This window comes from Drosophila mojavensis, unplaced genomic scaffold, assembly GCF_018153725.1.
Source record: "Drosophila mojavensis isolate 15081-1352.22 unplaced genomic scaffold, ASM1815372v1 contig_74, whole genome shotgun sequence".
Taxonomy (NCBI): Eukaryota; Metazoa; Arthropoda; class Insecta; order Diptera; family Drosophilidae; genus Drosophila; species Drosophila mojavensis.
The window spans coordinates 4,431,475-4,453,323 of record NW_025318899.1 but is presented as its reverse complement, the minus strand read 5'-3'; the positions used below and the strand labels follow the sequence as shown (position 1 = coordinate 4,453,323).

The 21,849-nt window shown below is 37.2% G+C and overlaps 2 protein-coding genes across 2 annotated transcripts; both read left to right on the top strand.

The window, feature by feature from the left end:
• The first annotated feature begins 224 nt into the window (after nucleotides 1-224).
• LOC6581398 (zinc finger and BTB domain-containing protein 49) lies at nucleotides 225-7,474 on the top strand. Its single transcript, XM_002007092.4, has 2 exons — nucleotides 225-1,883; nucleotides 2,655-7,474. The coding sequence occupies exons 1-2, from the start codon at nucleotides 1,460-1,462 to the stop codon at nucleotides 4,247-4,249; spliced, it is 2,019 nt and encodes a 672-aa protein (XP_002007128.1). The 5' UTR covers nucleotides 225-1,459; the 3' UTR covers nucleotides 4,250-7,474.
• Nucleotides 7,475-19,689: 12,215 nt separating this feature from the next.
• LOC6581397 (MIT domain-containing protein 1) lies at nucleotides 19,690-20,863 on the top strand. The gene is made up of 3 exons (XM_002007091.4): nucleotides 19,690-20,225; nucleotides 20,292-20,491; nucleotides 20,548-20,863. Exons 1-3 carry the CDS (start codon nucleotides 19,860-19,862, stop codon nucleotides 20,690-20,692), a joined length of 711 nt encoding a protein of 236 aa, XP_002007127.1. The 5' UTR covers nucleotides 19,690-19,859; the 3' UTR covers nucleotides 20,693-20,863.
• Nucleotides 20,864-21,849: the final 986 nt, after the last annotated feature.

Sequence of the window (21,849 nt, the reverse complement as noted above, 5' to 3'; positions counted from 1 at the left end):
TTTGGTACGTGTGCAGCTGCCCTAAAAGACACGCAACAGCTACGCCAGCGACGTTGTTGCATTTCGCGCTGTGTGTGTTTTTTTGTTGCTTTTTGTGGTTGTTGTTTGGGGGTTGTTTAGGGGCTGTTCCATGGCTATGCCAGGACGTTCCGTTTCGCTACGCTCTCTTCGTTTCGATTTCGTTCGGCAACCCTTATAAGCAACGTTTCGTTCAGTTCTATTCTCATAAGCATTCAAGAGTTGCTTACGTTCGGTTCGTTCGCATTTCTTCTCTATCTTATATAATATTATATTTTCTCCTAAATCAATTTTTTCACTCTACCAACAACAATAATAATTACAACAACAACTCGACTCAACTTTTCACAACAACCAACAAATAACAACAACAACTCGTGTCAACTAATCTAAACTTTTACAACTTTTAACGTCTATACTTTCTCTGTTTTATAAAAACTATGAACTACAATTACAACTAAAACCTATAAACAAATATCAAAATTTAGTTTTGTTCGGCAACAACAATAATATTTTGCTTCGAAAATTGTTTAACAAAACATAAATAAATCAACAAGCAATAACAGCAACAACAACAACTTACTGAAAAGCCAAAGGATATCTGTATATTATATATGGAGCAATACAATTACCCATGTAAACCCCTAGCAGTTGACCGAACCGTTATGTTTTAAGACCCCCTCTCCCTCGTTGTGTAAAAAAAAAAAAAAAAACGTAAACGTAAACGTAAACGCAAATGTAAAAATCGATAAACCACACGCAGCCAACGCAAACGCAAAGCCCCAAAAAAAGAAGAAATAACACACACAAAAACCCGAAAACTTGACCAAAAAAGAAAAAGTTGAGAACTATAAACTCTCTGCCGTTCGGAGAGCTTCAAATAAAAGCGCAGAAATGTGTAAAGTGGCTGTGAAATTCGAAGTATCCTAACCAAAAACCAGAAACCGAATCGAAGACCCCAAACTGAACCGCAAACCAATTTATCAACAACATTTATGTATATATGGACCTACATATGTGAAACAATAAAAAGCAATATAAAATATTGAAATATGATTTAATAAAGGAGACCCAAAGAGATAGAGAGAGAGAGAGAAGGAAAGGGAGGCGCAACTATGCGAAACTCTATTTAAGACAGCTGTAAACTGTAAAAACAAACTCTATTCATTTCGGCGAGCCAATCTATATAAATATATATATTTTTCACATGCGAAATAGGAACAGCAACAATTTTCCTTTCCGCTTTTGCCACCAAAACCAAATACCCACTACGAAGGTCTTTGCTCGTACGAAACAAAACACTCGCTTCAGCACTTAACACTAAACTTGCCTCTAAATCTAAAAGGAAAAACACCAAAAGCAACGCTCAATCACTCAATCAACTCAACTCAACTCGACTCAATCAATCAACTCAACTCAACTCAACTAAATTTTACTCAAAATGCCGCGCTGCCTAATTGCCAAGAAATGGAAGGCATATCCTTGGCTGGATCGCAACAGCGAGGATAATGCCAACAACACACCAACAGCAACAACTCCACGGGAGGAGCAACTATCCCCATTGCCCAATCTGAAGTCGCGTCGCTCCACCATGGACGATGACGAAGAGATCGATGTTGTGGGCGACAAGCTATTGACCAAATCCGACAAGCAACGCACAACAGCAACAGCAACCGCCACAGCAGCAACAGAAGCAACAAACAACAGCAACAACAGCACAACAGCAACAGCCACATCAACAACTACTGCAACAACTACGGCCAAGTGCTGGGGCCCCAGCTCCCCAACGGCGGGCACCACAGCTCCAAGTCCGCCGCCCCATTCGCCGGAGGCAGCGACACGTGGCGCAACCAATGTCTACAACGGTAAGTGATGAAAGGCATTTCAAATATGATTTAAGATGTAATTGAATAGTTGTTAGTTGATATAGTTGATATATTAAATATAGACTGTATTTTTGAAACATATCACACATATTAAAATTATTAAAATAATATATAGAAATCTGGGCTTCATTCATAATCTAAACTAATGAGCTGATGAGAAATGATGAGATATATATATTTTGCATAGATATTAAATGAATATAATAAGTGTGTTAAGAACATCTAGTAAATCAATTTAAGTCAAAATAACCCATATACAATTTTCAGAGATTTTTAAAAATGTTTAAATGTTATCAATCTGCCCTTACATTACCTCAAGAGTCTTAAACTTAATTAATTAATTAAACAATTTTAATGTTTTTTTTTTTATAAGAATTTTCTATAACCAAACTGTATCCTTTACTTACATTCTTTCACCTTTAATCTACTACCATCTATCTTACAAATATCATATATATTTTAAATTTCCTTCAAATTCTGTACTTGAACGCCTAAACGTTTTCCAAAGAATTCAATAAAACTTTCTCTTTGGCACGTCCAACGTCCCTTTAAATATGCAACATTTGCTTGGCAGCTGCAACACGTTAAATCCAACTACCCCTTCTCCCTCTTTTACCATGACATATACGTATTTCCATGGCTGCTCCAAGCCCTTAGCGTATGCTACAATTATTTAACATCAGCATCAACATATTTCATCCAACTCAAGTTCTCACCTTATCTCGGCCTCTTCTCTCGCTCCCTTTGCAGGCTACACACGTGAGCTGTCGCCGCTGCATTACACCGCGTACCTGCCTCGCATGGAGAGCGAAATAACGGTCATACGGGCAGCAGCGACAGCGCTTGTGGCAGCAGCAGCCAACAGCAGCAGCAACCACTCAGGTGAGCAACAACAACAGCAGCAGCAGCAACAACAACATTTGGCTGCCTATCAAACGCCGCCATCGTCAACCACATCGTCGCCTTCGTGCTCGCCAAATGGCGATAGATTTAGTCCGGGCATGTTGCACATTAAGATGGAATCTGGCCAGACGAGCAGCGAGCGCAAGTGCTTCAGCAGCACAGGTGCCACACTGTCGCTGCCGCCAAAGAAGAAGGACATCTACAGGCCCTACTCGCTGGACGACAAGCCCACGCATGGCTATCGCCGGCGTGTGCCGGCCGAGGAGGATTTGCATGCAGCTCACGCCATACTCGATCTGAGTGCCTCGACAGCCTTTCATCCGCCCACGCAGCCACATCAGCTGCAGCAGCAGCAGCAGCAGCAGCCGCAGCAGCACCAGCAACAGCAGCAACATGAGCCACAGCAGCTGCAACTGCAGCACGAGCCACAGCAGCAACTGTTGCCGCTGGCACTGCCGCTGCAGCAGCAACACTTGCGCACCACATCAACAATTGCCGAGCTCGCTGCCGCAGCCAGCGTGGTGAATGAGCAGCGACCCTTGAGCAATGCTTCCAGTGCCAGCAGCAGCATACACAGCAGCACCAGCAGCAATCACAGCAGCAGCAGCAATGTGCAGAACGAGAACAGCAACACAACCAATCAGCTGCACAGCGGCCATGGCCTGGGCCTGGGCTTGGGATTGGGATTGGGACTGGACTGCCATGCCGAGCCAGACACAGACGCCGATGGCGATGCGACCGGTCAGGCAGCGAAAACCGTTGCCTACACCTACGAGGCCTTCTTTGTGAGCGACGGACGGTCGAAGCGCAAGCATGTGGCCGATCCAGCCGCCGTCGTTGTCCAGGATCAGCAGAAAACCAAGTACACCTGCTCCGAGTGTGGCAAGCAGTACGCCACCTCCAGCAATCTGTCGCGCCACAAGCAGACGCATCGCTCCCTCGACTCGCAGTCAGCTAAAAAGTGCCACACCTGCGGCAAGGCCTACGTCTCGATGCCCGCCCTGGCCATGCACGTGCTCACGCACAAGCTCTCCCACAGCTGCGGCGTTTGCGGCAAACTCTTCTCACGGCCGTGGCTGCTGCAGGGCCACCTGCGCTCCCACACGGGTGAGAAGCCCTACGGTTGTGCGCATTGCGGCAAAGCCTTTGCCGATCGCTCCAATCTGCGAGCTCACATGCAGACGCATTCGGTGGACAAGAATTTCGAGTGCAAGCGCTGCCATAAGACATTCGCATTGAAATCGTACCTAAACAAGCATCTGGAATCGGCCTGCCTCAAGGACGAGGAGGAGCTCATGATGGCCATGTCGTTGCATGGCCACACCGATAGCAACAGCGAGAGTGGCGCCAGCTTGGCCTCGCCTCCGCACGAGTTCCTCGAACGGGTCAAGGTGGAGGCACCTGTCGGAGTGGCAGGTGTTGGCATCACCTATGCCATCTAAATGTTGAGTAAGTGTGCCATTGCCAAAAAACAGAACAAACAAAAACAAAAGAACACAAAAACAACAAAACCAAAACAAAAACAAACAAACAAAAAACAAAGTAAAAGCAATGCCCTTGTTAATTGATCGTTAATGTTGAAAGTCAGTTATCGATAGCAGTTTTTATATATACAACTATATATATATATATAAAGAATACGATCACAATACGTCCAAAAGCAAGTGTAGTAGAGTAACACAGAGACTGTAGAAATTCGCATTAGAAAACCATTAAAAAAAAAAAAAAAAAAAAAAAAAAAAATAATGAAAGAAAAAGGATAACTAAATACACTTAGCGTAAACCTAATCTCGTTCTTCTTTTAGTCTTAAGCGAGTTGAACAAAAAAACAAAAACAAACATTCCTAGAACCCAAAAAAAAAAAAAAAAAAAAAAAAAATGAATTATAATAGAAAACTTAAGAAGAAGAAGCTGAACTTCTGATACCCATACACACACAGAAAGCCTTTTGCAGTAATTGCAAAAACTTAAAACCTGAGAACTTGAGCAATTCTATATCTATATATACATACATACATGCATATATACATATGTATATGTATATGTATATATATGTATCTCTCTCTATAACTATCTAAACAAAAATATATATAAACACACACACACATACATATATACAAATGGTGTACTATAACCTGTAGCTATCAAAAAACTTGTAGTCTTTAGCTCTACTCCCTAAACTCTAAACTCTAAAATCTAAAACTCTAAACTCTAAAACTCTATATCCTAACCAAAAATACCAAGAAAATTCTCTTTAATCTTTAATCGAAGACGAAGTGATTAAAACAAATTTAATGCAACGAATACGAAAAGCAAATGCAATGTTTCTCAAACAACGAATTAGATCCTAAGGGCAGTCTATCTATAAGCAGTATATAGTAGCGCCAGAGAGTAGACGATAAACAAAAACAAAATGAAAAAATACTTAAACTGAACCTAAAACAAAATTCAGCTCCACATTTTTCACATCATTTTATATAACTAAGTCACATAGCAACATTTAAGCACGTAAAGGAAGCATTTTAATTCAAAAACAAGTTTAATCAAAATGAGAACGCAAAGCAATATTACGATATACGATATATCGTATATTATAAAACATCAGCATATTATTGGCACATAAGAAAATTTCGGATTTTGTTTGAGTTTTCTTATGATTTTAAAGGCTAGAGTTACATGGGAAAATAGAAGAAGAAGAATCAGAGGGGTTAACTGAAAAAAAAATACAATGAGATTTGGGCAACTAATTTGCGTTTAGCCACATAGTCAATTAGCATTCCAGGCAATTCAAAACCAAATAATAATAATTATATATGTATATATTTATAAAGGGAATATAAAAAGATAGAACAAAAAATTTCTAGTCGCTGTCTAACAGCAAATTTTTTCTAATTTTTTACGAAGGCAAAGTTTCAATACATTTCCGCTTAAATACCAGTTTTTAGTTTTAGAGCATTGCATTCTGTTGTGGTCCAATTAACAGTACACTGAATTCGCCAAAAGAGAAATATGATATGATCATAAAGGGAGTTTTATCATCAATGACAGAAAATAAAAGAAAAGTTGAAGATTTCGTACAGCTCGAATCTAAAAACTTCTTCTGACCGTTCCATAAAATCCTGTCGGTATCATACACCACCTCTAAAGGGCGCCCTAAGAAATTTCCAGTGTTTCTATTAGTGACCAAAACAAGAAACGATAAGACCAAACATGATTTGCTGTAGCCTATATATACCCATATAGTTACTCAAATCCGTATTCGATCGCCCCTCACAGAACGAGAGAAAACAAAAACAAGAACAACAAAAAGCCAGATGAAGAAAATCTATATGAATATCGAGTGTGATCTAGTCTCAAGCATTTAACAGTACACTTCGTCCATGCGTAAAGAAAAACAACAAACAATGAAAGAAACAAAGAAAATACTTTTGCACTCTTCGAAATACAACTTACCTAGTACGATATTACTTACATCTATATTTATATTATGTAGCTCATATGTTCATTTATACGCAATTACACCCCAGCACAAAAGCAAAAATATGTAAATAGTATTTAAACCTAATCTACCATATAGACATCTATAATATATCACTCAACTGAAATCAGCTTCAGCGACCGATCTCAAAAAACAACAACAACAAAAGTGCAACGAACTTTGTCGTAGAGTACTTAGTCTAAAGAGTAGCAAAAAGTTTTGATCGAAACTCAGTCAAAAACCAAATGAAAACCAAAACAAAAACGAAACCCAGTTGTTGGTATGTCTAAGTGAGCGAAAAGGAATCTATATATACATACATATATATAGTTATATACAAACATTAGAACATACGTATGTAGTTGCGTAATATTTACAATTATATATACACATGCATAAAATATATACATAAATATTTTAGACCTAGTATACATGTACGCCTAAGTTAACCTAGTAAGTATAATCATCACAAAATTATTTTTATACTGTTAACAACGTAGGCGCTAAGAAGAGTTTCCCCATGTCCCCATGCGGAACACTTTTATGCAATAATCGATAACGATGACGATATCGATATCGAAATCGGCTAAAGTACCAAAGCAATACTCAACAACAACAAAATCAAAGAAAAACAAAAAAGGCGAACAACAAATATTCAATGATAACTAAAAGGCAAAATGCAAAATGCATCAAAGTTAAACAAACAGCGAGATGCTACTTAATAGCCATAGTTATCAAGAATTACACTGGCCAACACAAAACTTGTTGAAGTGCAGTAACCAAGAAGCAAGAGCATGAAATGGGATCTTGCAGATTTTTACTTTTAAATATGAAAACAACAAACTATAAGATTTATAATATTCCTGCTTAAATATATGCAACGAAAAAAATACAATTTTTATTAAATATATATTTATTGTTTCTGAGACTTCTACATTCCATCCAAGATTCCTATTCAGCGCTTTGAAAAAGCATAGTCAAATATTTTTTATGGTTACTGAAAACCTTGCTGGCCAGTGTTGATTTTATTTGAATATTTGGTATTTGTTTTAATTATTGATTTTTTTGTTTTTAATTTTATTTGTACGCTTAAAGTTAAATTAAGATTTACAAAAGGCGAAACATGTTTAATTAAAGCCCGGCAATAATATTACAATTTTGTATAACAATGTAAACAGCAACAAAAATGGAAAAAAAGAAAACAAAAACAACTTAAATGCATAATTAATTATGTGAATGAAAGCAATAAAATTAACGGTTAATCAATTTATTAGAGTTTAAGTAAATCTAAGGTTGAAACTATTTAAAATTAGCGAAGACAGCACACTTGTATTTAAACAAAACAAAACAAAAACAATTATAATGTTTTAAATATACAATACATATACATATATATGTATACATAAATACTTACACAATACAACAAAAAACAAAACAAAAATGGTTTTTTATTTTTATTTTCTTTGAATATTTTCTTTTATGATTTTCCAACTGGACTCTTTGCTTAACTCAAGCTGAAAAAGTGTTCTTAAATATATATAGATACCCTGTGGCAATTATTTGTGTTGAGAGCAGGTCAATAGGCAAAGCAATTCGAATGTTGTGATATTCCCACACACACGAACACCAACACACACATACACACACACACACACTAATTCAAAAAGCTGATTAATTTTGCTCAACAAATATATGAGCTCCAGGAAGAGAAAAACAAAACAAAACAACAAAAAATACTACATAACGTGTATCGAGAAGCAATAAAAGGTAGTTGTAAAAATATATTATATATACATATAAATTGAGTGGGGGAATAACCCTAATGCATATTTTGAAATTTTGAAATTTTTAATATAACCAAATGCAACACGTAGTACATTAGCATATATACATATATATATATATATATATATATATATATATACAACTATATAGATGAGATATATATCATATGTATATATATATGATATTTGGAAAAGCTTTACTCCAACTAAATCGGCGGTTACATTTTTGTTTTCAAAAATTGTGCCCGTTCATATGGTTTTCAATTTTGGGTTTAATCGATTTTGAACCACACACACACGCACATGTTATAGGTTTTCTTTTACAAATAAGGATCAAGGCATATATTGTTAAATGAGTAAAATAAAAAGCAAATAAATTGTTAAAGTTGATTACATTTATATATATATGAAAATAGTTTTTGTATACCAGCGCAACTTTACAAATTTTGAAAAGCAAAAAAAAATTGTTGAATGCAGTATTTTGGTTAGCATTAGCATTCATGATTCATTCTTTTCCATTATCTGTTGCAATACTCTACTGTCTCTCTCTGTCTCTGTCTCTTTCTATATATCTTTTTCTAACATTGTTGTTCTTTTTTAACGAGCGCTCGTTAGGTCAGCGCCAAATGAAGGAAAAACTCATAAAAAGTAACAATGGAAAAAAAAGAAAGAACTCTTAAAGCACAGACCCCTCCTCCATTTTTCCTCCCGGTTAAAATTGTTTACAAAATTTTAATTTGCTGGCTTTTGTATATAGAACATTATTATCATTAGTATTTTATCATTTTTAAAGCTAACAACGTAGTAAAAACTTTGTATAAATTAAATTATGAACAGCAACAACAAAGCAATGTTTAAACAAAAAAAAAAAGAACTTAGCACGTTAACACAAATAGTTTTCAAAAGAAAATGAAAAAATATAAAATAAAAGATAAAAATGAAAACACCAAAAAAAAACTAATAAAAACAACAAACAAACCAAATAAAAGACTTAATACTTCGATATATGATTAAAGAAAACAACTTATTTACAAACATATTGTATATGGTAAACAAGAAAGAGAGCAACAACAACAACGAAGAGCAACAGCAATAATAAACTAAAGCAAACAATGAACAATGAACAATGAGCAATGAGCAATAGAGCATTACGTATTAAGGCAAAACCGAAAACAAGTATTATTAGCGCATGTATCAATGAGATAAGCAATGGGAAATCGTTAAACTAATGCATTAAGTCAAGCGAAAACCGACAAATTATTAATGAAATACTAATATACATACTCGAAAGCATGCATATAGAGCTGTATATATACATACATATATATATATACACACTAATATATATGAGAACAAAATTTAGCTTTTAGTTTACCAAGAAAATAAATACCTAAATGAAATAAGCTCGTAGCAATTTTTGAATGTAGCTGCAAAATGAATTGATTAACAATTATTAGTTACCAATATACATATATATTGATATATGATTTATTTTCTTGGCATATTTGTTATTGCAACATTTTGTGCTGCTGCTTTTGACGAGACCAATTGATGTACTTTATACAACGAACAAATATGAATGAAAAAAAAAAAAAAAGAGAAAAACAACTCAAATTATGTTTATTTTTATTGCATAAATAAAAGGTGCATAAAGAAGCAATACTTACACAGACACACACACACTCACATGAAACATAGTTGAAGTAGCGTAGAAATAAATAATTTTTAACTTAGTGCACACACACAAACAAACACACACACACATACACACCAAGCGTAGCCATTGTAGAGAAAAGTAGAGTTTGCAAATTAATTATTATTAACAAGAAGCAGAGGCAACAAAAATATACAGCTACATTTATAAGTAACTAAGCACCTTAGTGAGCCAGCAAGAATTCTGTACCTAGAACTTACAAAAGAAACACACGAAAATAGATATAAAAACAAGCTAAGTACACTGCAGTCGTAGTATAGCCGACTGCCTAATACTCGTTCACGTTTCAGAATTTAAAAAAAAAGTTAAAGTATTGTAATTGGTAAAGATCTGATTTTTCCTATATTTACATGATATTGAGCTATAGCTGATATAGATGAGTGTATATTGAAAGTCCCTAACTAATGGTGAAATGTTTTGCATTCATAGAGAAGGACGAACAGATGAGACTGCTTTGTATGAAGCTAATATACTCTCTTTTCATATTGTGAACGAGTATTAATAACAAGATATATAAACGCAGACACAAACACACTCGCGGACTTATATACATACAGACATATACACTCACACACACACACATATATATATATACATACTTATGTATATTTATTGCATTGCATATTGATGAGAAACCAAACTAATATTATATACATAAACGCAACTACTATGATGATGATGATTATTATTATTATTATTATTATTATTATTATTATTATTATTATTATTATTATTATTATTATTATTATTATTATTATACAAATGAAAGACAGAGAGCGAAAGAAAGAAGCGAGAGCAAGAGCGAGAGCTAAAAAGTAAATGCGTTTATTATGCAATGATTTATATACATATACATACATATATATATACACATTAGTACATTATACATTTTATAAAGATTATGGCATTATGTATATGACATTCATGTACATACATTAATATACGCACATACCTACACACACACTCACACCTACATACAATAAATCAATTATTATGCAGCTGTTTTACTTTGCTGGCAGCTGCCTTCGAAAAGTCAATTTGCAAAATATTTAAAAGCAAAAAGTCAATTTCTAAATTACAAAACAAAACAAAAATATAAAGAATTTACGCAATTATTAAAGTAACTAACATAAAATGCAAGAAAATTGTCTTCAGTTCGATGCGTGGTTTCCATTTGAGTTACAAGTACAGCGGCTATATAAAAACTATATACATACATATATATAAATATATATATATACATATTGTACTTGAACCAAATTGATTTATATATATACATATATATACATTATTATTATTATTATTATTATTATTATTATAATACAGCATTATAGCGGCGTATATATGCACACATACAGCAACAAGTACACACATTCACACACATATATATATATATATAAACATAATAATACAAATTGAAAATAAAAGGCGAAAGGCAAAGTTAAATGCATAGTTACTAAAAAACAACAACAAAAAATACTTAAAAAACAAGAAGAAGAAGATGATGGAGATGATGGAGAAAAAGCCAAGCATTCTGTAAAACATAAACGTACATAAGTATATTATATTATATTTTCATAACACATGACAAATTTATACATGAGAAAAGAAAATGAAGAACAAGTAAATAAATGAAAATGCGAACTTGCGTAGTAAATGAGAAAAATATAAAAACCAAAAAATATGAAAAAAAAAAAAATCGAACAAAACATAGTGAATAAAAATATGAAAAAAATCTGAAAAAATGTATAAAAAAAAAAAACAAACAAAATACTTGCAAAGCGCGTTTTATTTCTGTGCATTTGGCGTAGAGGGGGGAAATGTGGCAAAGGATGGAATGCTGGCAGCCAAGGATAATGACAGGATTTGCAGTTGGGCTTTAGCAAATAGCTTACTTCAATAAGCAGCTGTCAATGGCGACGATGGACTCCAATCGATAGCAAGCAATTGCAAGTGCTGCTCAAAGCGATGCTCAAACGAATTATTAAGAAGAATTTTGAAATTGATTGCACTGATTGGCAGCTTGCAGCTTTGGGCGAGTCTGAGCATAACTGGGGTATATTTGAGCTGACTGCCATTCTGTACATACAGAGCTGTATAAACAAATATGTGAGCTTAAACTAAACTTTGCTGCTTTGCTTGCTTCTCTCTTAATCTCATTTCATTGAAGTTATATTCGGAAATTTAAAGTCGCCAGCAGTTAAAACCCTAAAAAGTGTGAAAAAAGATGATTAAAATTAAATTAAGTTGCTCCGAATATGCATTGTACTTCTGCTGAATCGAGATTCATATTTGTGACTGAATCTAAGTTACGAAATAAGTATAGATCGAGCTAGAATCTGAGCTTGAAATGCACATGGAGAAACCAATAAATAAAATAGAGTTATTCATCGATATCGTATATGTATATGTATAATATGTATATTAGCAGTTCCTTATACTGCATAAACATTCTTCTCTTACCAATTTGAATGCTTTCCAGGCTAAAGGTGATAAATGTATTAAAAAGTGACTCAAACGACAAACAACAGCAAAAAATATCCAAGCCATCGGCTTATATTGAAAATCTGCCGGCTTAGCTGCAAAAAATAAACCCATTATAAAGTAGTCATAGCTGGAGGCTGCCAAAAATGTGCTCCCCTTCCCGAGCGTCTTCAGCCGTCATCCTTGTTGTTGTCCTTGTTGCTGTCCTTGTTGTTGCTGTTACGCGCGCACATTTTCACATATCATAAGGTTTTATGCTTATTAAAAGGCAACGGCAAGAATTGAGCATAATTTATATGATTTGCCTATGAGTCGGACAAAAATGCTGTTTATGGCCCGATCAATGGGCCACGATATATCCAGCTAGATATACTTATAGCAAAAGATTGCCCACTGGCACAGATAGACCAAATAGTTTTTGGCCAGCAGCAGAGCAACCCTTAGGCAGCGTGGAGCCATACATATAAACACATGTATATATACATATACATATATATATATATATATATATATATATAGATGGAGCTGGGGCCAGATTGGCAACGGGGTTCGCTGTTATCCAGCAAAACAATCAACAGCGCGCTTTTTAAGCCCAGCCAGATATATTTTCTAATGCTTTTTTTCTGTAACTTTTCCACCATTCACCCTTATTTTTCACGCTTCGAGCGCTTTATGGGCGTCGTCTCTCTCCATCCTCATTGTTGTTGTCATCCTTGCGGGCAGAAATGGTAGGCTCAATTGAGGTCCTGGGGATTGCTATTGGCATTGGGACTTTGTTTGCGGCTGCGGTGGCTCGAACTGTGACGCTGACTCCGTCTCTGGCTGGGCACACAGATTGGACCTTTTCTTTTCCGTCAGTCCCCTGCTAGTCCGTGAAGATGTGCGAAGAGAGTATGCACTAAAACAGACAGCAGGAGACGTAGTTAATTAGCATCAATAGTGGAGCTGCAATTTAGTCATCGAATCACTTCTGCGAAGCATTTCAAAGCTTCGATTAGTATTTGCCCATCGTTTAAATTCGAAATTAGATTTAAGTTTAAGCAACATCTTGAATTAATATAAGATAATGTCTCTTAAGTATGCTCAGGAGTTATTTAGGATAGTCTTATTTAATGTTAATAATAATTTTAATCGATATATGCATAAACATTTCAAAGTAATTTGCTTTCAAACTTATGTATATATAGAAAATTTATAAGAACTCTCAAAAAATCTCTGACGGTCTTTAGGACACTATTAAAAATAACTCCCTTTGCCTGTTAGGGTATCTGCTAGTCGGGCAGTCGCCCACTCCGACTTGTTTTGTATTCGTCTTTGTCACAGTGGCATGTGTCGGACTGGCAGTATCTACAAGTACGTGTATCTTTTGTTGCTTCTGCTGCTGCCTTGCCTTTCGCTTTTGTTGTTGTGCGTGAATTGTTGCCTTATTGTGCTGTATTCAGTCTGTGTGTGTGTGTGTGTTTTTTTTCTCGCTATGCCCTTCAAATTATGCACTATCTGGCCGTTGGGCGGGTAGGCTACTGGGTGGAATGAGCGGAGATTGCATTAAGATAAATTTAACTGAATCAATTTGCTTAATAGCCAATTGAAGAGCAAAGCCAGCAGCAACAGCAGCAGCAGTAACAGCAACAGTGAAAACAAAAAAATAAGAGAGCCAAAAAAAAAAAAAAAAAAAAATAGAAGCTCGCAAAAACAAAAACAAAAACAAACCGTCTACAGTTTTAGTGTCATTTATTTTAACGTTGATTTCTTCCTATCCATTTATTTACATTGCACACTTCTCAACGGAAAACCACCCAAACACCCACAAAGCCACCACCCACGCCTCCTTTCCACGCTTTCCTACCCTCTCTCCCCTCTCAGTTGTCTTAATGAAAAGCCGTCCAGCTGGCTTAATACAAACGCGCTTCAACAGGGCCGAAAAAAATAAAAAAAAAAAACACAATGAAAATAAAGACAATGAAAGCGAGAAAAAGCGAGGAATATAGAGAGTGGGAAGAGGGCGAGTTTTCGGTGCGCGAAAGATTTTATAAATCTTAAAAGTGGCGGCACAATTATATAAGCTTTATATAAGTCTTTGGCATTGGCTTCTCTCTCGCAGCTTTGGTCAATTTCAATTACGTCGCACGAGACGAAGTTTTCCAGCTCTAGCCCCCATTGCATAAGAGCTCCATGCCAGCCAGGCACTACCTAGCTGCACTGATTGTGATGGGGTTAAAGTGCCTGGCATTTAGAAACGGATGTTCCGATTCACATTTTGCAATGCAATAAGATAAACTTGGCTACTTCCGGTTGCCTCTGGACTCTCTGCTCTAGAGTGGACTGCAAGCGAGGGCGTTTCAGCAAAGTCTCGCAGTGCTCGCACTTCTTCTTCTGAGAAAAAACAAACAAGATTTGGGATCTAGAGAAAATAAATCATCCGATAGTTTTAGTGAGAGAGAGGGGGAATGCGAGACAAGTATTAGGCCTTGCTCTCCCTCTCCACACACACATTCGCATATTTCAACGAACAGCCTCTCTATGTCTCTCTGCTCTGCTCTCTCGTGACACACTCCCCAACAAATTGAAAATACCCTTTTCAAGAGTATCAAGAGTTCAATTAAATACAAATTCTTTTGCGTTTCGACCAAAGCTGAAGAAGTGGACAGCTTAAGGGAATTAATTTCTATTGGCCTCTGGGTGTGGTTATTTTTTTACGCCCGTTGGAGCGACCCTCGTTACGTGGAGGTGTTCCTCTTGTTGTCTCTGGCTAAAGCGTGTGTTACGCACATGTCTGTGTGTGCGTGTGGGTGTGTGTGCGTGTATGTGTATGTGAGTGAGGTCCTTGGCCAAGTCAAGTCGAGTCGAGTCAAACTGATTTGCATGACGAACGAAAGGTGCGTAGAGACGGGCAGCTACGGCAAGGACTGAACTGGTCGAAACATTGGGGCCGCTTATCGCAATGGATGAATCTCCCTTGGAGCCAAAGGTAATTGCCGCGAAGCGCCCATTTTTCGCACGGATCGCTTACGCACATGTCCATAAAAATAGATAGCTATATGCATACATATACATACATACACATGTATATAAAGCACGCCGGATGTGAATGAATGTATAGCAAATGGGCGAGCAGGCGGAAGAGCGGCAGGAGGAGCACCTTCAGCTAACGCTCGAATCGGAGCCTATGCAACTAATTATAGGGCGCGTAACGGATTTTAATTATCGCACTGTGCGCGCTCGCTCAGCTGTTGCCTGGTTGAGTTTCCTTGACGTAATTGTTGCTGTTGCCATTTTCTGTTGCTCGTTCAGGCAGTGCTGAAAAGGTGAGTATATCAGCTTTGTAGGTAGCTTTGATAAACCGAGGATGAAGACATTAAATTTTATAATATATATATTTTTAATATATAGTTTAGTTTTTTCGTTTACCTAATTTTTAATGCATTCCATATGTTGGAGCCTTCTTTCTATGTCTATTGCCGTCTGGCTAATCATAAAAATTTTCTATAAATTTTCCAAAAGTGGAGCTAAAGCAACTATTGACTCTTCTGATCGACCTAGGAATCTGATCTATATATACAGATATATGTATAAGTAGATCAACTATGCTGTCAAGCTCTTCAATCGATATGTAAAGCTCTAATCTGAGGATCTACATCTATCTCTAATTCGATTTGCATTATTTCATTTGATTTTCAACAAGTATTATGCAGTCAGTAATGCTCAGCTACAAGCAACAGCAAAACAAGTTCCAATAGTCTCGATTTTTGTTCTCGTTTGTGGGTGCAGGCAGAGTTCGTCGTGGACCTGAAGCCTAGGCACGCCCTGAACGACAGTTACAAACAGCCGGCTGTGGCAATCGATTGATTGTGGCCAAACACGCAGCGCTTGGACAGGATAAATCAAGTTCCTGACATTTTCTTAGCCTCTAGCGTGCGTGAACTTCGTTAATGCAAGCAGAGAGCCAACAGCCCAAAACAACAAAAAGAACTGAAGTAAAAGCAGCAGGAAGAGCAGGAGCAGCAGGAGCAGCAGCAGGCAACAGGCCTCATATAAAAGCCAATATCCAATTCCCAAACGCTGCGCGTAATGGACTGAAATCCAATACAGAAATATGCATGAAATACACACACACAGACGCACGCACACCCATACACACACATATATATGTATATCTGCTACAGACACAGACTCCAACGCAGATGTCAAGGAAATATGCGCCGTTTAGTCACAACTGTCAGTTTTCAATTGATTTGTCGAGCCATCCTGTGCAAGGGCCACGCTGTGTGCTGGGGCTAGTTGGGCGTCGGGGGTGAGAGAGAGGGGATGGTGGGTGGGGGCTGGGCGTCCATCAAAGCCAAAGCCAAACAAAGCAAATGTGAAAACATTAAAGCCATTTCGCTCGAAATATGAAATATGGCTACGATAGTTGCCCACACCAGAAATCCTGCTCATTCGCCATTCGCCATTTCCCATTTCCATTTGAGTTGTGGCCCGCAGCTTTCGTCCTGCGAAACTTGTTTGCCAGTCATGCAAGCGAAGTCAATTTTCGTATCGTCATTGTTAACATCATCAATTTGTGTGCTTAATTTGGAAACTGACGCGCAACCGTAACAGGGGAGACAAAGGCCAAGACCAGGAGCAGGGCCAGGACCAGGACCAGAACCAGGACCAGCAACAGAACCGAGCACCAAGACCGCAAGCAACTAGGATACGCTAGGGCCAACGAGCACTCTCACCTTTAAGGAGCAACAACATAAATTGAGATACGGCTGCTGCTATTGTTTATTACATTTTGCACACACTTGACGAAAGTGCGGCGATAAATACGAAAGCAACTGATATATAGCCGCCAGGATATGAGCTGAATTTAAGGATATGAGTGGAGTGTGCACGTGTGAGTGTGTGTGTGTGTATGTGTGTGAAGGATACGTCGAATAACGCAGGCCTTGGGGGCCACAAAATCAAAACAATTGCAGCTCAATTCAATTGCTCGCAGCACAGATGAGAATCGAGGCATGGCGCGTCGAGTCGAGTCGAGTCAAGGCGTGGTGGCAGGAGCCAGCTGTAATGGGCGAGTGTCCTGGCATGTCCTGTTCTGAAGTTCATGAGGTTATGATTTGGGCTGAACAGTTCGACGATTGTGTTACAATTTGTTACAGCTGTAAGGAAGCTGTGTGAAAGCTCTCGAGGGACTTTTTAGCCAATATAAATTTTGATCCTTCTTGAAAAATGGAAGCAAACATAAATAGCATCAAGTGGAAAACTGAAACGTTAACGAAAGGCGGGGCACATCGACGACATAAATGAGTGGCGGACTGAGCAGCACATTTAGTAGCAAACAAACACAAACACAAACACACACACAGATAGAGAGGCAGATAGAGAGAGAGAGAGAGACAGAGATAGAGAGAAAGCTACACGCACTGCGGCTGTGAAGGACACACAATGTTAGAGCTACCCATATGTATCTATGTGTGCGTATGTTTGTGTGTGTGTGTGTGTGTGAGTCTGTGTTGCTTGTATTTGTAATAAAAGCGATGAAAATGGCAACAACAACAACAATGACAGCAGAAAGGAAAACGAAATGGCAAAATAAATTGAAAGAGAAACAAATAAAAATCAACGAGAAAAAGGCTGCGGAAAAAAAGGAAGCGCAGTCTGAACGTGCGTGAGTGAGAGAGACAGAGAATCGTAGCTAGTAGCAAGCAAATATTGAACGCACAACAATAATAGCAACAACAACAACAGCAACAACAGCAGCAACAGCGAGACACACACACGCACAGCAGTTGAAGGAAAATAATCGTCGATAAAAAGCTGGCGCCAAGATAAACGTAATATGAGCTAACCATTGCCCCGGCCCGAATGGCAGACCCGGACCCAGACCCTGGCCACGCCCCCGCCCCCCGGGCCACGGGCCCCTGTGGCAAGTGGCTTCGCACATCACACAGGGCATTATTGGGTGACATGTGAAGAAGCTCTCTAGGCTCTGAAGCCTTGAGCAGCAAACGGGCTTTAGCCCACTTGAATTTGTGTTTTACAAGATACAATTCAGTTAATTCCCAAAGAAAAGTTAGTCAAGAGTGGCATTAGAGAGTGGCTAAATGTTTATGCAAGCGAAAAAAAAAAAGAAAAACTAAAAATGCCTTTATCACAGATGGCAAATAATTTGGATATGCCGTAAATTGTTGCATACGTTCAGGCCGTTGAATTAAAGCATTTGAGGCTTGTTTGAAAATAACGTATTTTTATATATACATATAACTTGGCAAATAATCTTATAATTGAATCTAAATAATATTATATTTAACCAAACAGCCTGAAAATGTCAACGATTAATTTAAATATTCTTATGCAGATAGATTAAATTTGCAAGAGTTTTTATAGCATTTAAAACAAATATTGAAGTCTATTACTTGTCCCTTCGTTCAATTTGTGTGAGTGTGTGTGCTGGGAAGCATTTAAAAGCTGACGTTCACAGCTCCCAAATGGCTTAAAATTTATGACACAAATAAAAGTACTGGACAGCAGTCGTCACCCAAATGCTTCGAATTCGATTGGATGCGCAAAGCCACCGTCAGCAATGGTCCGCAGCCTCGCCCCCTTCGTGGTCGATCACCTGCCAATGCGCAAGAAATGAAAACACAAATAAATTAATATTTGGCTTAGTGAAATTCAATTTCTTTACGAGTATCCGGTGGCCGGCAGGGACAGAGCTGTGCGTTGTTGGTTTCTGGCTGCTGGTTTCTGGCTGCTGGCTGCTGGCTGCTAGCTGACGATAAAACGCTTTCGTTTTCAGGTAATTGGTTGTAAGTGGCATAAACATAAAACGAAAACTGAATATTTATGACATTATTGGACTGTTTGCCTACATAGCTAGATAGCAGCTCCTACAAATTCAAAACCCAACTGCCGGTGAGCCGCTTGATTATCGTTTCCGCCACAAAAACTACTTTCGATATATATTTCGAGCATTTCCGGAATGGAAATTTAGTTTGTGTCATTCTTAATATCTAATAATTTACTACATTAAATGGTTATACTCTTTTTAAGCACATACCATAATTATGGCTTGATAAAAATTAGAATTAGCTTCTTCTTTTTATTGTGACATTAGAGTGCAAACATCGATACCCAACAAGCGAATATATATTTAAATCCCAACAGCTGTCGAAAACTATCGATGATTATCATTTTCATTAACCATTGCTAACCATTGACCGTTTCCGGTATTTGGTTGCTGGCATATTTAGTGCTTAATCAATGCACGAATGTTGCTTTCGATTGAAATTAAATAGAAATTTAATAGTTCTAAAGAGCTTTACACTTTTTATGCTTTCTTTGTCAATTATTATGTTATAGATCACTTAATTAGATTCATTTTCGTAATTTGCTGATATTTCATTTTATAATTTTAGTATTTTAAATAAATGCTGCCACACCGAACAGCTGATTTCGGCTAAGCGGTGTTGCTTGCTATCAAAACAAAAGTGAAATGCACTCGAATCTGGTCAATAAACATTCAATAAACATATTTATGTATATTTAAATAGTTAATAATATACTGTGACTGCCATTATAATCTACTAAAGTATTTAATATCTGACAAAATGAGCGACGCAATGCTAGGTAAAGCTCTCTTGATACGCGCAGTCGAATGCGATCAGAGTGGTAGAATTTTGGAAGCTCAAACGCTTTATCAAGATGGTATTGCGCAGCTGATGTCGTTTGTACACAGCGAACCGGATGAAGTGAAGAAAAAAGGTTTTCTAACCCGAATCAAAGAGTACATCGATCGAGCAGATGCCATCAAAGCGAGGGTAAATGGCAAAATGATGCTCGGCGAGGTGGTCACCCATCTGTCGATTGAAGAGAACGATACGGGCAACGATTACGATCAAATCTTCGGTCAATATATGACCGATAAGACCATTGAAATTATGCTCGAAGAGCCGTATTTAACACAAAACTATCAGGTGAACTCTTTATACCTATAGAAGTTAACCAGCGCGATAATATTAAAATTTTTCTGCTCGTTATAGTTTCAAAATCTTATTCGCTTCTTGGAGCTGGCTGTGACAAACTGCAAGCATTTGAAATACATTCGATTGATCACCAAAAAAGATACAAACAACCTGGATCAGCAGAAAACTAATTTGGGCCAAATTAAAGCTGATCTAGAGCGTCGTCAAATCGCTTTCTATATCAAGTACGAGGACACTCTGCACGATCGCAAAATATTGTAAGTAAGACAATTTATAGCCTATGACATATCTAATCTATTGACCTTATTTATAGCTTGAGCAATGGGTATATAATCAAAATCGGACGTGGTCTGCACTTTTATAAGGCCTCAAATCCCATGTACTCCATTGGCCTCACCAACTACAAATATAGAAAATGCTTGCAAACCGATGTCGATATATGGCGTACAACTAAGTAAAGACAAAAAAGAAACAATCTATTAAAATAAGAGAAGACAAAGTAATTTTAAAACATTTCTATTAATTCCAAAATACAGCTTTAAGAATTTGTAAAGTATTTGTTCGTCGTAGTCTTATCTTACACTTACCTGTTTTTAAATAAAGCTTTTTTGTACTTTTCGTATAGAAAATATGGATGTGTTGGGTTTTTATCAATCAATTTATCATTTGAAACTATTTTTTTAACTGAACCTCAACGTAAATATTTAAATGTTATATATATTTAATATATATTAATATTTAAATTATAAAAAATATTTCTTGAACTTTAATTTTAATTATAATGAAGCCAGAATTTGATTTTAAATTAAAATATTATTAAATATTGAATATATTATATAATGACAATAAAATTGATTCACAATGATCTCAAGAGCTCCAGCTTATATACATATGTATGTATGAATTTTAACTTTAAGTTTTACACTAAAGCTTTTTCTGTGCGAATTTTGCTATGCAATAAATTATGAATACATATATATATATATATATATATATATATGTATATATATATGGATATATGTATGACATTGCCTGCAGGGGCGTTTTTTTTTTCCTGGCACACAAAATGTTTAAAATTCATAACTTCGAAAGCAAAGGCAGCTGCACAGCTGGTGAGCTGGCTTCGGTGGCTGAGTGGCGCACGGGCTGGCTGTCTTCTGTCTGCTGTCTGCTGGCTGCTGTTTTGAATGCCGCTAACAGCGGGCGGCCAATGCAGTTGCATATAAAAGACAGAAACGGAAGCGAAACGCTGGATACCTCAGCAGCAGCAGCAGCAGCAGTAGCAGCAGTAGCAACTTCCATTGTCGCCAAAAAAGGAATCTACTTGCAATGTGCTTAAAGCCAGTTAGCGCTGCGTCTACGTCTCCTACACAGCATCTCCACGCAGTCTCTCTCCTTCGCTTAGCTTTGGCAGAGACATGTGCGTGGATAATTAGAACTGCGCCACAGTTGGCTGCACACGCTTACTTATTCCGGGCCTGGCCAGGAGTCTGGATACATACACCCACCCACACTCACACGCACACACACACACACACACACACAATATATTTTCAATTTACTTGGTGGCATGCCAAGGATTTATCAACAGATGAAGGCAATTGTGTTACGCGAC

Coding starts and splice junctions, on each gene's coding strand:
- LOC6581398 (XM_002007092.4), top strand. CDS start 1,460: ATGCCGCGCTGCCTAATTGCCAAGAAATGGAAGGCATATCCTTGGCTG. Junction 1,884..2,654: donor CGCAACCAATGTCTACAACG/GTAAGTGATGAA, acceptor CTCCCTTTGCAG/GCTACACACGTGAGCTGTCG.
- LOC6581397 (XM_002007091.4), top strand. CDS start 19,860: ATGAGCGACGCAATGCTAGGTAAAGCTCTCTTGATACGCGCAGTCGAA. Junction 20,226..20,291: donor ATTTAACACAAAACTATCAG/GTGAACTCTTTA, acceptor TGCTCGTTATAG/TTTCAAAATCTTATTCGCTT. Junction 20,492..20,547: donor CTGCACGATCGCAAAATATT/GTAAGTAAGACA, acceptor CCTTATTTATAG/CTTGAGCAATGGGTATATAA.